The sequence below is a fragment of the Andrographis paniculata genome, unplaced genomic scaffold (genome assembly GCF_009805555.1).
Source record: "Andrographis paniculata isolate CXL003 unplaced genomic scaffold, ASM980555v1 Contig12END, whole genome shotgun sequence".
Lineage (NCBI taxonomy): Eukaryota > Viridiplantae > Streptophyta > Magnoliopsida > Lamiales > Acanthaceae > Andrographis > Andrographis paniculata.
In genome coordinates this window covers 2,704,272-2,716,941 of record NW_026137402.1, presented here as the reverse complement: position 1 = coordinate 2,716,941, position 12,670 = coordinate 2,704,272, and the positions used below count along the sequence as shown (strand labels likewise).

Genomic DNA, 12,670 nt, shown 5'->3' with positions numbered 1-12,670 from the left:
TCTTTTGTCAAGTATTAATTTTTTATTATAATAAAAATAATTACACAAATAGTAAAATACCCTTAAATGTTTACACAAATTATAAATATATCTTTACATTTACAATTAATTCATATATTAAATACAAATGATAAAAATATCAAAATTATTTTACATTTTTATTAACTAATATAACATTATTATTTTGTAATCTATTATTAAAAAAAATAATCCAAAAAGATACTTTTGATCGCAACAAAAAAAGTAATTCTCAAACTCGACTAATCTATGTCTATAAATAAATCGAACTGAGAGCCGATCAAACTAAGTGTGGTAAGTTGTTTATCTCACCATACCCCCTGACGTCTCCGTTCTTGTCTGTCATATATAATTCGATTATTGTGACTTGTTCCGTCGAATCTCGAATCTAATTTCCACCTTACGCCGAAAAACATACCTGAATAAATAAGCACAAGTGGTGATGTGCCACGTGGATGTCTCACATCAACCAACGACAAGATTTATGAGATGGCTTTCAATGCTCGACTCTGGATAAACTTCATCGTCTTCTTCTTCTTCATCATCATAAAATGCATCATCTCCATCACCATCCCTATCCCTATCCGTTTCCCTTTCCCTTTCCAATCCATGAAGAACATTCACTACCTGATCAATTCATTTGCAACAATAATATATCATCTTTCTTAGTCTTAAAATAGTAATATTTTATATATATTTTTGAATAAGTTAAAATAAATAGTACTAATAATAATTACAATGTAAGTTTTAGTCATTTTCAGGAGAATCATAATTAAATAGATAGATTGAGTACAAATGGAGGAATTATCTCAATTTCACTCAATATGGGCTTGTTTGCTTATGTATTTTTTTAAAAAAAATTATATTATTTATTAATAAAAATATTTTTTTAGAAAAAAAAAATAATAATTATATTAAATATCTATATATTTATGTAATACTATTAATAGCATTTCAGATTAAATTTTGAGTATTTTATTTTCTCAAACCTCAAAAATCTAAATCAAAACAACACAAGCTAATTAAAGTACCTGGCACATTTTGGGACGTAGACGGGCTGCTTGAGTAAGGCAAAGAGCAGCAGCTGCTCCCATTCTTTGCAACTGTACCTCATCCACTTTTCCATCCACCTTTGGATCCAATATACTCTTATAATCCCTGCTTTCTAACTTCCCTTTTGCCTGAATCAATCAGTGGACACATTTTTAAATTTATTTTTACAATAACAAATTTTCTTTTCAAAAAAAAAAAAAATCACATCAAATAGAATACTACCTTCGTCTCATATTTATCTATTCATTTGTTGTGTGCACGGAATTTTAAAAATATTAATATTATATTGAAATATAGTAGAAATAAAAATAAAACCGGTAAACTAACATTATTAGTATTTTATGATAAAAGTAATGACATTTATGTAATATATTGTAAATTGAAAAGGGTATTTGTAATGTTAGGTAGACATTACAACTATTAAAAAAACGAAATAGATATTTTGTTATGAAACACACCAAAATAAAAATATATATATATATAAATTGTTAAGTGATGGACAAATACTACTTTAATTTGCTTTTTGCATCTAGATTTTTTAATAGTATTAATATTATATTGATTTACTGTGAAAAAAAAATGCCCTTATTAAATTATGTCATATAAAATTGTGTAATATATTGAAAATTGTAAGAGTATTAATTATGTTAAGTATGTAATACAATTACTAAATTAAAAAAATAGGAAATGGACACATTGAGTATAATATTTCTAAAATTGTCTAATTTATTCCAGAAATTCTATCTAAACAATCCTAAAGTATGTATTTTAGAAACCTCCTAAAGTCCAAATAAAAAAAAATTAAATAGAAGTAGAAACCACATGAAATATAGAGTAGAGAGAGTATAGAGGTTGGTCTTACCCAGATGAGAAAGCTTTCTTGACCCTTTGTAGTCTCTACTATTCCCACCGGTTTCCGCCCTGAAAGCAATTCCAGTACAACCACGCCGAAAGCATACACATCTATTTTCTCGCTCACTTTACCGTACATGAAATATTCAGGAGCCAAATACCCAAACGTTCCCACCACATCCTTATCCATTACAAATGATTCTCCTTCTCTTGTCGGACCCCATACAGCCAGCCCAAAGTCACATAGCTGTTGTTGTTGTTGTTCATGTTCCACCAAAATTTTACGTAACCAGCTAATTAATTACGACTATGGAGTATATGTATATATCATCATTGGCTGGCTAGTACTGTTCTTTGATGAAATTAATGAATGAATGAATGAATGAGTACCTGTGGCTCCAATTCATCGGTTAGGAGAATGTTGGACGACTTGACATCTTTGTGGATCACCGGCCTCGGACATTCATCGTGCAAGTAAGTTAGCGCATCCGCGACCCCAACGGCTATTCGGAATCTTGCTTGCCATGGTAAGCCAGAGGTCCCTTTTCTGTTACCTGCCGACTTCGATGGTTTAGTTAATTCTCAACCATTATAAGAAAGAAGTATTGTGCTGTGCTGACAGTTGATGAATTATTGACATACAACATATAAAGTATAAAAAGACAAACATAAGATGCATATTAATACAATACATATAGATTGAAAACATATAATAATAGTGCATACAAACTTTATAAACTGTGAACTCAGAGCATGATCTCAGTTAACACAATGTATGTTGTGTTAATTGAGACCATGTGTTGATTATCTGTTTTTATATGATTGAAGTTGATCAGCACAGTGCTGATTAGTTCTACTTAGCACACTAATCGATCCCAAGAAATAAATGTTAACTTTCTTACCATGAAGATTCTCGGCCAAATTCCCCTTCGGCATGAAATCATAAACAGAGATTAGATCATTCTCCTCGACACAAATTCCAAGCAATGGCGCGATGCTTCTGTGCTTCAATGCGGTTGCTATGTCGATTTCTCGGATGAAATCCTTCCAAGATCCTTTTGATGGATCCAATGTCTTCACTGCTATTGCTTTGCCTTGAGGAAGCAATCCTTTGTACACCGAATTACAGCCTCCCTTTCCAATTAGATTATCTGCAGAAATGAATATATCTGTATTTAGAAAACTTTGATGAGATTGGCATTGATTGTTTGTAACAGCAACCTGAGGAGAAGTTTGAAGTGACAGCTCGAAGAAAGCCATAGCTGAATATTTCACAGTCTGCTGAGTTTCTAATAAGGATAGCTTTCAAATCCTCGGGAAGTTCCCGCCTATTTGCAAGCATGTCTGTTATCGCGCTCGCTTCAGCTAACTTCACATACTCCCTTTCGACTGAATCATCAGTGTCGTATGAGGTTGCTACAGAAACATCGAGCAAATGCCGCTGTGGCAAAGCCATTACCCACTGCACCACAGACATGTTCCTTGCATCCAATGCCGGCTGAGTTACTAAACTACTCGTCTGAAGTAGAGGCCAACCGGGCCTCTGCTTAGTGAAATCCTCGGCAGGAAGTGAAATTGAGCTTAGAGATGCTTTCCGGCGTCCATTGATGGGGCTTACGACAATGATATCTTCTTTTGAACTTATGTCCTCTGATACCTCTGATTCCCCAAACTCGGATAGAATGTCTTTGAGCACAATGTCCTTGGTGTAGAAACTGGGTTTCGGATCCAAACAAGGACCTGCCACCATCAAAGGCACATCAAATTTCTGCGAAGAAATAGCAAAAGTATACAACAGATTGTTTCAAGAACATGACTCAACCTTCGAATAGGAATTTCGAACACCTGCTGAAAACTACCTTCCCATTATAAATAGCCATAACTTCTGTAGCTGGAGGCAGTCTCTTTGCACAATATTTAGCAGTCGAAACGCGGTGCCTGAATATTCAAACAGCTACGAATACAATCAACACTTACAGAACATAATTCATATGCTTCATAATTCGCATTTGAATATGCTTACATGAATGAAGTATACTTGTTTACTCCAACTATGAGAGATGATGCACTAATGTTCTTAGCTAGATTCAGCAGAACTTTTCGGGTAGAATTCCCTTTCAGGACCTCACCATTGAGAGCAACCTGAACACCCCACCATCCCCACAGCAAATAAAGTTATAACCAAAGATAAAGCAACAAAAACGACGAACAATGATCTGTCATACATGTGGTGTCATCAACTAAAACTGTAACAATCACAGTAAAATTCTTGTGAGCAGTAAAAACACCTTTTTGCTGTTGCATAGTCCTTCGTAATCTACCAAATAACCATCCAACAATGTCTTCTGTCTCGGAATGCATTCTACAAATCAAGCGAAATTCAATCCACACACTGAAAGGAATACAACCAAAAAAATTACCGATTCTACTGTACCAGAATTGAAGCAAGCATGGATAGCCAAAACGCAATCTCCAGGATCGGCTACTTTCACCAATGCCCAATCCAGAAGCTCTTTAGCCTCAGCATCCAATTTTATCCCCACAACGATAGTTTTCGCGCCAATAGGTAACCGGTCAATCGCCATTTTCTCAATCAATTTCTCGATCGATGGGAAAAACCAGAGCGAAATCAAAAACAAAATCACCTACACTTTCCTCAATCACGCATTTATGCACAAAATCCACATATTTTTTCCCGCTTCTTCCTCCGATCGCGTTAAAATACGCCAAAGTAAAATTGTTTTGCTCCTTACGGAAAGGCTCTCCGATTCAACGATTTCCTGAATTCTCGCCTCCCTGGCGTTCAATTTGTTGGATATCGGCAGCATTCCCGATAGGAGGATGCCTGTTTCAATCAAATAACACATCCACACACACAACCATCAACATGATGAGTACGACAATTAATTCCAAAACACAACAAGAACAAAAACACGTTTGAATTTTCGCAGAAGCAACAAGGAAGAAAAGGACGAGAGAGAAACCTACCCCCCGAGCATATCCTTCCAACCGAAGCCATGGCTGGCTGGCTCCCCGTCAAGCGGTTAAATTCAAAATAGCGCCGCCAGCGATGATCCTACTTTCAACTAACTCTTTCAATTTTGTAATCCGAAACTGCGCAGGGCTGCTAAGACTTTATCATAATTAACTAATTAATTAATTAATTAATCAAAATTGACTGTGACTTAATTGATTAATTAATTAATTAATGGCGCCCGGAATATGAATATAATATTTCATGGTAATTGGTGTTGTTGAACGGAATGATAATCAACGGTCAAGATTGCCCGACAAAAAAGGCGGGTTTAAAAGTAACCAGTAAAGGCAAGACCCTCTTTATGCTTACACTTTTATGAATTAGCTATCAGATAAATCCATGTTTATATTAGGGCTGTTTTAAAATGATATTTGTATTTAATTTAAAATAGTTTTTAAATTATTTGATTTGATTCAAATAGATTTAATTTTAATATTATACAAATATTTGATTTCAAATATAATTTATTTTTATCTTATTTGATTATATTCGAATTTAGATTAGAATTTCTATTAAATAAAAATTTAATAATAGTATTAAAAAGGGCTTCATAAAAATATATAAATATTTATTATTTATTATCTTTTCACATTAATAAAAAAATTTATTACTCTAACATAAATACAAATATTATTGTATAAATGTAATTTTAATTATATTATATTTATTTATATAAAATTTAAAAGTATTATAATTAATAAATTGAAAACTATTATATTTTATAATATTTATATATTTTTTTATCATCGAATCAAATATTTACGAATGAAAAATCGAATAGAAAAATTTTATATTTACAATTTGATTTATATTCAAATCGAATATTTTTATTCGAATTTATTCACAAAATTTTAATACGAATATCTAATCGAATAAAATTTTTAATTCATTTACATTCTAATTTGAAACTATACATTTAATTTACTTTTTAAATATTATGTTATATAAGACTTAATTAAAATTTATTTTAAATTTTTTTATTCTCATTTCTCTTTTTAAAAAATAAACATAAAGTAAATTACTTTTTTACTTTCATACATAGTGAGATCAACGAGGAAGGTGATTGGAATTTTTTGAATTGTATATCATTCGTTGAAGTCGAGAACAAAATACATATAACAAACTAAATAGACGAATAAAAGAGAATTTAGGCCTAACGAAAAAATATGAAAAACATGAATCTGAGCTTATTTTGCAAAAAGATATATAAAAAGAATAGGTCCATACATACAAAATTATACGAATTAATTAATAGAAGCAAATTCAAATAAAATCAAAATCAATATTGAATCTGATCGAAATAGAAATTACATATTTAACAATCAAGACAAATGAAATAGTTACGGTATTTATCACCATGCTGATTTTTCACATCAACACGCGTTATATATACAAACAGCACACATTAGTATTATTTACCGCACATGTTGTGTATAATAAGGGGATGTGTTGTTTTTTAATAATAACAAGTGTGTTGTATACAAGTATGTCATATGTTAAAATTAACTGTTGTTTGTTTTGTATGAGACTATAGCATGTGTTGTATTTGTATTATATTAACATATATAATGTGTTGTCTGTAGTAATATTGTGTGTTGTCAGTCGTAATATTTTGTGTTGTTGTGACTATAACATGTGTTTTTTGTTCATGTGTTGTATTTGTATTATGTTAACATATACATTATGTTGTTTGTAGTAATATAATGTGTTGTGTAATAGCACATGATGTGTTGTTCAATATAATGCTGAATTTTAAACTCAGCACTGTAGCCGCCGCCCAAGTCAAAAGGCATATCTAGAAATTAAAGAACAGAAATGAACACGCCTTGATTTGAGCAATTAATTTAACCAAATTGGAACAAAACCTACATGCTCAAGTTCTGGAATCCAAATATGGGAAAATCGATTTCCTATTTCTTCCATTTCTACCGATGACGAAAAAAACGATGATGAGATGTTTATGAGATAAAAAGTATAATGTTTTCGGAAAATGCATAATCTAAATAGTAAAAATTTGAAATTTGTGGCAAAAGAAACAAACCTTATGCTTAAGGAATATATGGGTTTAGGTTTAGATTTGAGTAAAAGGGGTGGGCCGACCCGGATTATTTGAATTGTAAAAGATGTTTTGTATTTATCATATGTGTTTATATGTCTTGAGTCTAATTTGTCATTTCGCTGAATTTTCATAGAGTTGGTATTGAGATGTGCTCGTCTTATGTATTCTCTTACTTTATTTAAAGAGACTTAGGGATACGAAATCTGTAATCTGTAACCTTGCCATCATAAATAAATTTGTTCTCCGTTTCTGCCCGTGGATGTAGCCAACACATTGTAAGTAAACCACGTAAATTTGTGTCGTCTTTACATTTTCTGGTTTGTTATTCAATCATTAACTCTAATCCGTCACAACAAATTGGTATCAAAGCGTGGTCGTTTTGATCATGGCTTTGTTTATTTCCGCATTGTTAGGGTTTCGTGAGTCAATCAACAATGTCTATTTTCAACGTAAAGGTTGAGAAATTCACCAGGAGAAATAGTTTTAGCTTATGGCAGATCAAGATGCAATCTTTGCTGAAGCAGAAGTAGATGTTGAAGAGTGGGATACCGCAGAGGAAAAACCTCACCCGAAAATCATGTTGCGTTTATCCGATGATGTCATCATCGAAGTTTCCGATCAGGAAACTGCTATTGGCCTTTGGAAGAAGTTGGAGAATTTGTACATGACGAAATCTCTAACCAATAAGTTGCTTCTGAAACAATGTCTATTCAGGCTACGAATGCAGGAAGGTACCTCTCTTTGGGATCATCTGGATAAGTTGAACAAAATTCTACTTGATTTGCAAAATATTGATGTTAAAGTAGATGATGAAGATGTTGCTTTAATTCTGCTCGTATCATTTCCAGAGTCATATGAGAATTTAGTTGAATCTTATCTTACGAGGAAAGATAATTTGTCTCTGGAAGATGTTCGATCTGCCCTCAAAAGCAGAGAAGATCGTCAACAGGCATCTGATTCGGCCACAGAAAATTAGGCATTAGGGTTGTTTGTTACGGGTAAGGGGCATAAGAAATTTGGAAAGAAAAAGCCGAACCATAACGGTTCAAAAGGTCCTAAACCCATAGACATCTGCAATTACTGTAAAGAACCGGGGCACTGGAAGAATGACTGTCCTCAGAAGAAGATGTAGTAGGAGAAAAAAACAGGTATCGATGGTTCTACAGCCGTAGCAGAAACTGATACGAATTTTGAAGAAGATCTAGCATTGGTTGCTGATGAATAGCCACAACGTAATAATGTATGGGTTCTCAATTGCGGGGCATCATACCATATTTGTCATAACAGGGAATTTTTCTCGATCCATGAGCAGATAGATAGAGGCAATGTTTGTATGGCCAACAGTGTTGTCTGCAAGGTGGTTGGAATTGGCTCAATCAGGATACAGATACATGATGAGGTATTCTGCACCTCGAATAAAGTCAGTCATGTTCCACAGATGACGAAGAATCTGATATCATCGAGTGTTCTTTTCTTTTTTTTTTATAGAAAAGATCAAGGATTTTATAGATATAAATTATAGAGGAATATATACAAGTACGCCGGGCATACTCGAGAGATCAAAAGGAAAGTAAAAATGAGGAACAACCTCAAATGATTCCACTAGAACACTGTCCGAAAGGAAACCAAAAATAGAGTAAATTAATTAAATTAATTACAAGGAAAAATCAGAAATAGTCCAAGGCAGAAGAGTCACTGGTCTGATCCTCTCTTCGTCATAGTTGAAGTAGAGGTGTCTGTCATAAGGAAATTATGGTAACATCATATCTTAATTTTAGTCGAAGAAGTACTCGGCTCCAAAGAAAAATTTTCGAGAGCTCTTTTGTTTCTGGCAGTCCAGATGTAGTAAACTCTAGCAGCAAAAGCAGCCTGTCTCATAGACTGAAGGTTATGATCTGGGTCGCAATTTTGTTTAAGCCATGAAACGGATTTCTCAATGGAGTCGAGATTCGTCGGGATTTTAAGCCATCTGCATATATCCGGCCAAACTTTTGAAGCAAATGAGCACTTGAAAAATAGATGGTCCATGTCTTCCACAAAATCCTTGCAAAGAACACAAGTGAGGTCAATATCAATGAATGATAATTGGATTTTTGTTTTCAATTTACCTTGAACAGCTAGCCAGAGGATGAACTTGTGTTTGGGAAGAGCACCGCCCTTCCAGATTGTGCCAGCATTGTCACAGTGAGGACCTGGAATTCAAAAGCAGCAGTATATAGCCTTAGTGTTTTTCGTGGGGCAGTACAAGCTCGTAATTCCAACTTGGGCACAGTTAACATCACCAAAATGATGCAATAGTTTATCACGTATCTGCAGCAAAGACTTTAGAAAGAAAGAATCATTCTGCTTAGCCTGTCGAGTCCAAATATCCTGCACCTTAAAGTATTTATTATGCATCCACTTCACCCACAAAAACTCATTATCCGAGAATAGTCGCCAACTATATTTAGTAAGAAGAGTCTCGTTCCACTCCGAGAGTGATCGAAGGCCAAGTCCACATTTAGTTCTAGGCGAATAGATTGTTTTCCATGACACATCAGTGCCTTTACCTTGCCAAAAGAAGGTCCGACAAAGCTTGATGATACGGTGAATAACCGTGTGAGGCATCGGAAAAATAGAGAACCAAAAGCCACAAGAACCGTAAAGAACTAATATGATGAGCTCCAAAAGACTTGCAAAGGAAAGATCACAACCACTCCAAACCCGGATGATGTTGGAAATTTTCACAATTAAGCCATCAAAGTGAGTAACCTTGGGTTTTTCGGGTGCCACACAAACACTAAGGTATTTAAAGGGGATGGAGCCCTTCGGGAAACCAGTGGCGTTAACCAAATAAGTTTCTAACTGAAGGGAGGCCCTTGCAACGGAAACATTGGACTTTCCAATATTAAGCTGTAATTCAGAAACTTGACTAAAGTTAGCAATGCAGTCCAGAAGGATTCCAACAGAGTCCTTGTCACCTCTCGAAAGGAGAATTATGTCTTCCGCAAACGCAAGATGTGTTATTTTGAGGTTTGAACAACCGGGGTGATAATTAATTTCCCGAGCATGGCTTTGGAAATTCAAGAGCCTAGAAAAATACTCCATGGAAATGATAAAGAGAGAAGGGGAGAGGGGATCACCTTGCCGTAATCCTTTCTTGCCACGAAAAAGGCCATAGGAGCTCATTCATCGCCAAGGAGAATAAATTGGAAGAAACACATTCCATGAGCAGCTTAACAAACTGCCCAGGAAAATTCAGCTTTATAAGAAGAGCCTGAAGAAATTCCCAAGAGATAGAATCAAAAGCCTTTCGGAGGTCAAGCTTCAATATACATTGAGGGGAACTCCGTTTTCTCCAATAGTGCTTAAGGAGTTCCTGGAGTAGAAGAATGTTCTCAGTCATGAGACATCCTTGAACAAAAGGTGAGGGTAGAGTTATGTATGTCTGTCAAGGTTCAAATGTGGTTCTGAAGGGCTTGAAACATGGTACTTTGTATTTTCTGCGAGGTTCTACCGTGATAGGTTCCGCTTGTGTTGCATCATTTTAGGTTCAGGCTAAGGATATGACTAGGCTATAACATATGAGGCTCGGTCACATAGGAGAAAAATGGATGCAGATTATGTCAAAGCGGGATTTTCTTTCTGGGCATAAAGTGCAGAATCTTGAAATCTACAAACATTGTACTTTTGGGATGTTTTATCGTAGCAAGTTCCCAAAACAGGGTGTTCATCAAACCAATGGGACTCTTGACTACATCTATATGGATTGTTGGGGCCCGTCACGTGTTGAGTCTACTGGTATTTTGTGTCTATGATTGATGACTACTCAAGGATGACTTGGATAATTATAATGAAGCATAAAAGTGAAGCATTCAATAGGTTCAAACAGTGAAAGACCTTGGTAGAAAATTAGACTGGGAAGAAGATCAAGAGGCTACGAACTGATGATGGTCTAGAATTATGTTTGTCTGAGTTTAATGAGTTTTGTAAAGATGAAGGGATTGCCCGACATCACACCATTAGAGATACACCGCAACAAAATGGTGTGGCAGAACACATGAATTAGACATTACTGGAGAGAGCGAAATGCATGCTCTCTCATGATGGTTTGGCTAGAAAGTTCTGGGTAGAAGCTGTAAACACAACATGTTATCTGATCAACCATGGACCCCACACTAGCATTAATTGCAAGACACCTTATGAGGTATGGTCTAATAAACCTGCAGATTATTCATTGTTGAGAGTTTTTGGTTGTACTGTTTACTATCATGTGAGTGAGGGTAAATTAAAGCCAATAGCTAAGAATGGTATATTTGTTGGTTTCAGGGATGGAGTTAAGGGATATAGAATATGACCACCTTCTGAGAATAAGGTTATACTCAATAGGAATGTGATATTTGATGAGAATTCTATGCTTAACCCTATTGTGAAGTTCATTGGTGTAGAGAATTGTAGTAGTGTTGATAAACAGGTGGAGCTGCAATTCGCTTTCAAGAAAAGTGCATCATAACTCCAGGGTGGAGAAAATAAACATACTATTGTTGAAAATACTATATTTGAAAGCACTATTTTAGATGTTCCGGATGCTCCTACTTCTGAAAATACTATATCTGAAAGTACTAGTTCAAATGTTCTAGATGCTCACCAAAGTACCAATTCAGATGTTCCGGATGCTAGCCAGACAAGCATAATTGTTGATAGAGCAAGGAGGAGAGACGTGAAGCCTCATTCGACATTTGGCTTTGAGGATATGGTGAATTATGTCTTACAAGTCGCTGATGAGGTGGAAGATGAACCATCCACATACAAGGAAGTTGTTTAATGTAGTGAGTTTTCTCATTGGTTCGTTGCAATGAGAGTAGAGATGGAATCACTTCTCAAGAATGACATTTGGGAGTTGGTCAAACGGCCTAAGGATAAGAAAATTGTTACTTGTAAGTGGATCTTTAAGAAGAAGAAAAAAGTCACACCGAGTGAGGGTATCAGATACAAAGCTTTGCTAGTTGCAAAAGGGTTCTCGCAGAATGAGGGGGTTGACTATAATGAGATTTTCTCACCAATGGTCATACACACTTCTATCACAGTGTTACTAGCAATGTTTATACATCAAAATTTAAAACTTGAGCAACTGGATGTGAAGACTACATGGAATGCTAGAAGATGATATCTATATGGAACAACCAGAGGGGTTCGTTGTTCGTGGGAAGGAAGATTATGTTTGCAAGTTGAAGAAGTCTGTATATAGACTAGAGTAGTCTCCAAGGCAATGGTATAAGAGGTTTGATAGTTACATGATCCACTTGGGTTATAACAGGAGTCCATACGATTGTTGTCTATATTACATCAAAGTTGATGATGGTTCCATGATCTATCTTGTTCAGTATGTTGATGATATGCTCATAGCTACGAAGTCCACTTCTGATATTCAGAAACTGAAGGATCTGCTCAGTTCTGAGTTCGATAAGAAGGATTTGGGCGTTACCAAGAAAATTTTGGGCATTGAGATATATAGCAAAGAGAAAAGAAGAAGTTTTTCTTGTCACAGAAGAGCTATATTTAGAAGTTTTTGTCCAGATTTGGCATGTTTACAGCTAAGCCTATTAATACTCCAAGCGCTGCAAATATTCATCTGTCATCTGATTATGCACCACAATCAGTAGCTGAGCAGG

General features: G+C 35.0%; 1 protein-coding gene across 1 annotated transcript; it reads right to left on the bottom strand.

The window, feature by feature from the left end:
* Positions 1-72: 72 nt before the first annotated feature.
* Positions 73-5,022, bottom strand: LOC127256617 (protein kinase STUNTED-like). The gene is made up of 11 exons (XM_051282730.1): positions 4,912-5,022; positions 4,358-4,768; positions 4,212-4,285; positions 3,947-4,065; positions 3,746-3,861; positions 3,145-3,663; positions 2,826-3,074; positions 2,314-2,477; positions 1,934-2,170; positions 1,050-1,199; positions 73-645 (listed from the first exon to the last, which is right to left on the bottom strand). Exons 2-11 carry the CDS (start codon positions 4,506-4,508, stop codon positions 484-486), a joined length of 1,941 nt encoding a protein of 646 aa, XP_051138687.1. The 5' UTR covers positions 4,509-4,768; positions 4,912-5,022; the 3' UTR covers positions 73-483.
* Between the last annotated feature and the right edge of the window lie 7,648 nt (positions 5,023-12,670).

Coding starts and splice junctions, on each gene's coding strand:
- LOC127256617 (XM_051282730.1), bottom strand. CDS start 4,508: ATGGCGATTGACCGGTTACCTATTGGCGCGAAAACTATCGTTGTGGGG. Junction 2,478..2,825: donor TTTGGCCGAGAATCTTCATG/GTAAGAAAGTTA, acceptor CGAAGTCGGCAG/GTAACAGAAAAGGGACCTCT. Junction 2,171..2,313: donor CCGATGAATTGGAGCCACAG/GTACTCATTCAT, acceptor CAACAACAACAG/CTATGTGACTTTGGGCTGGC.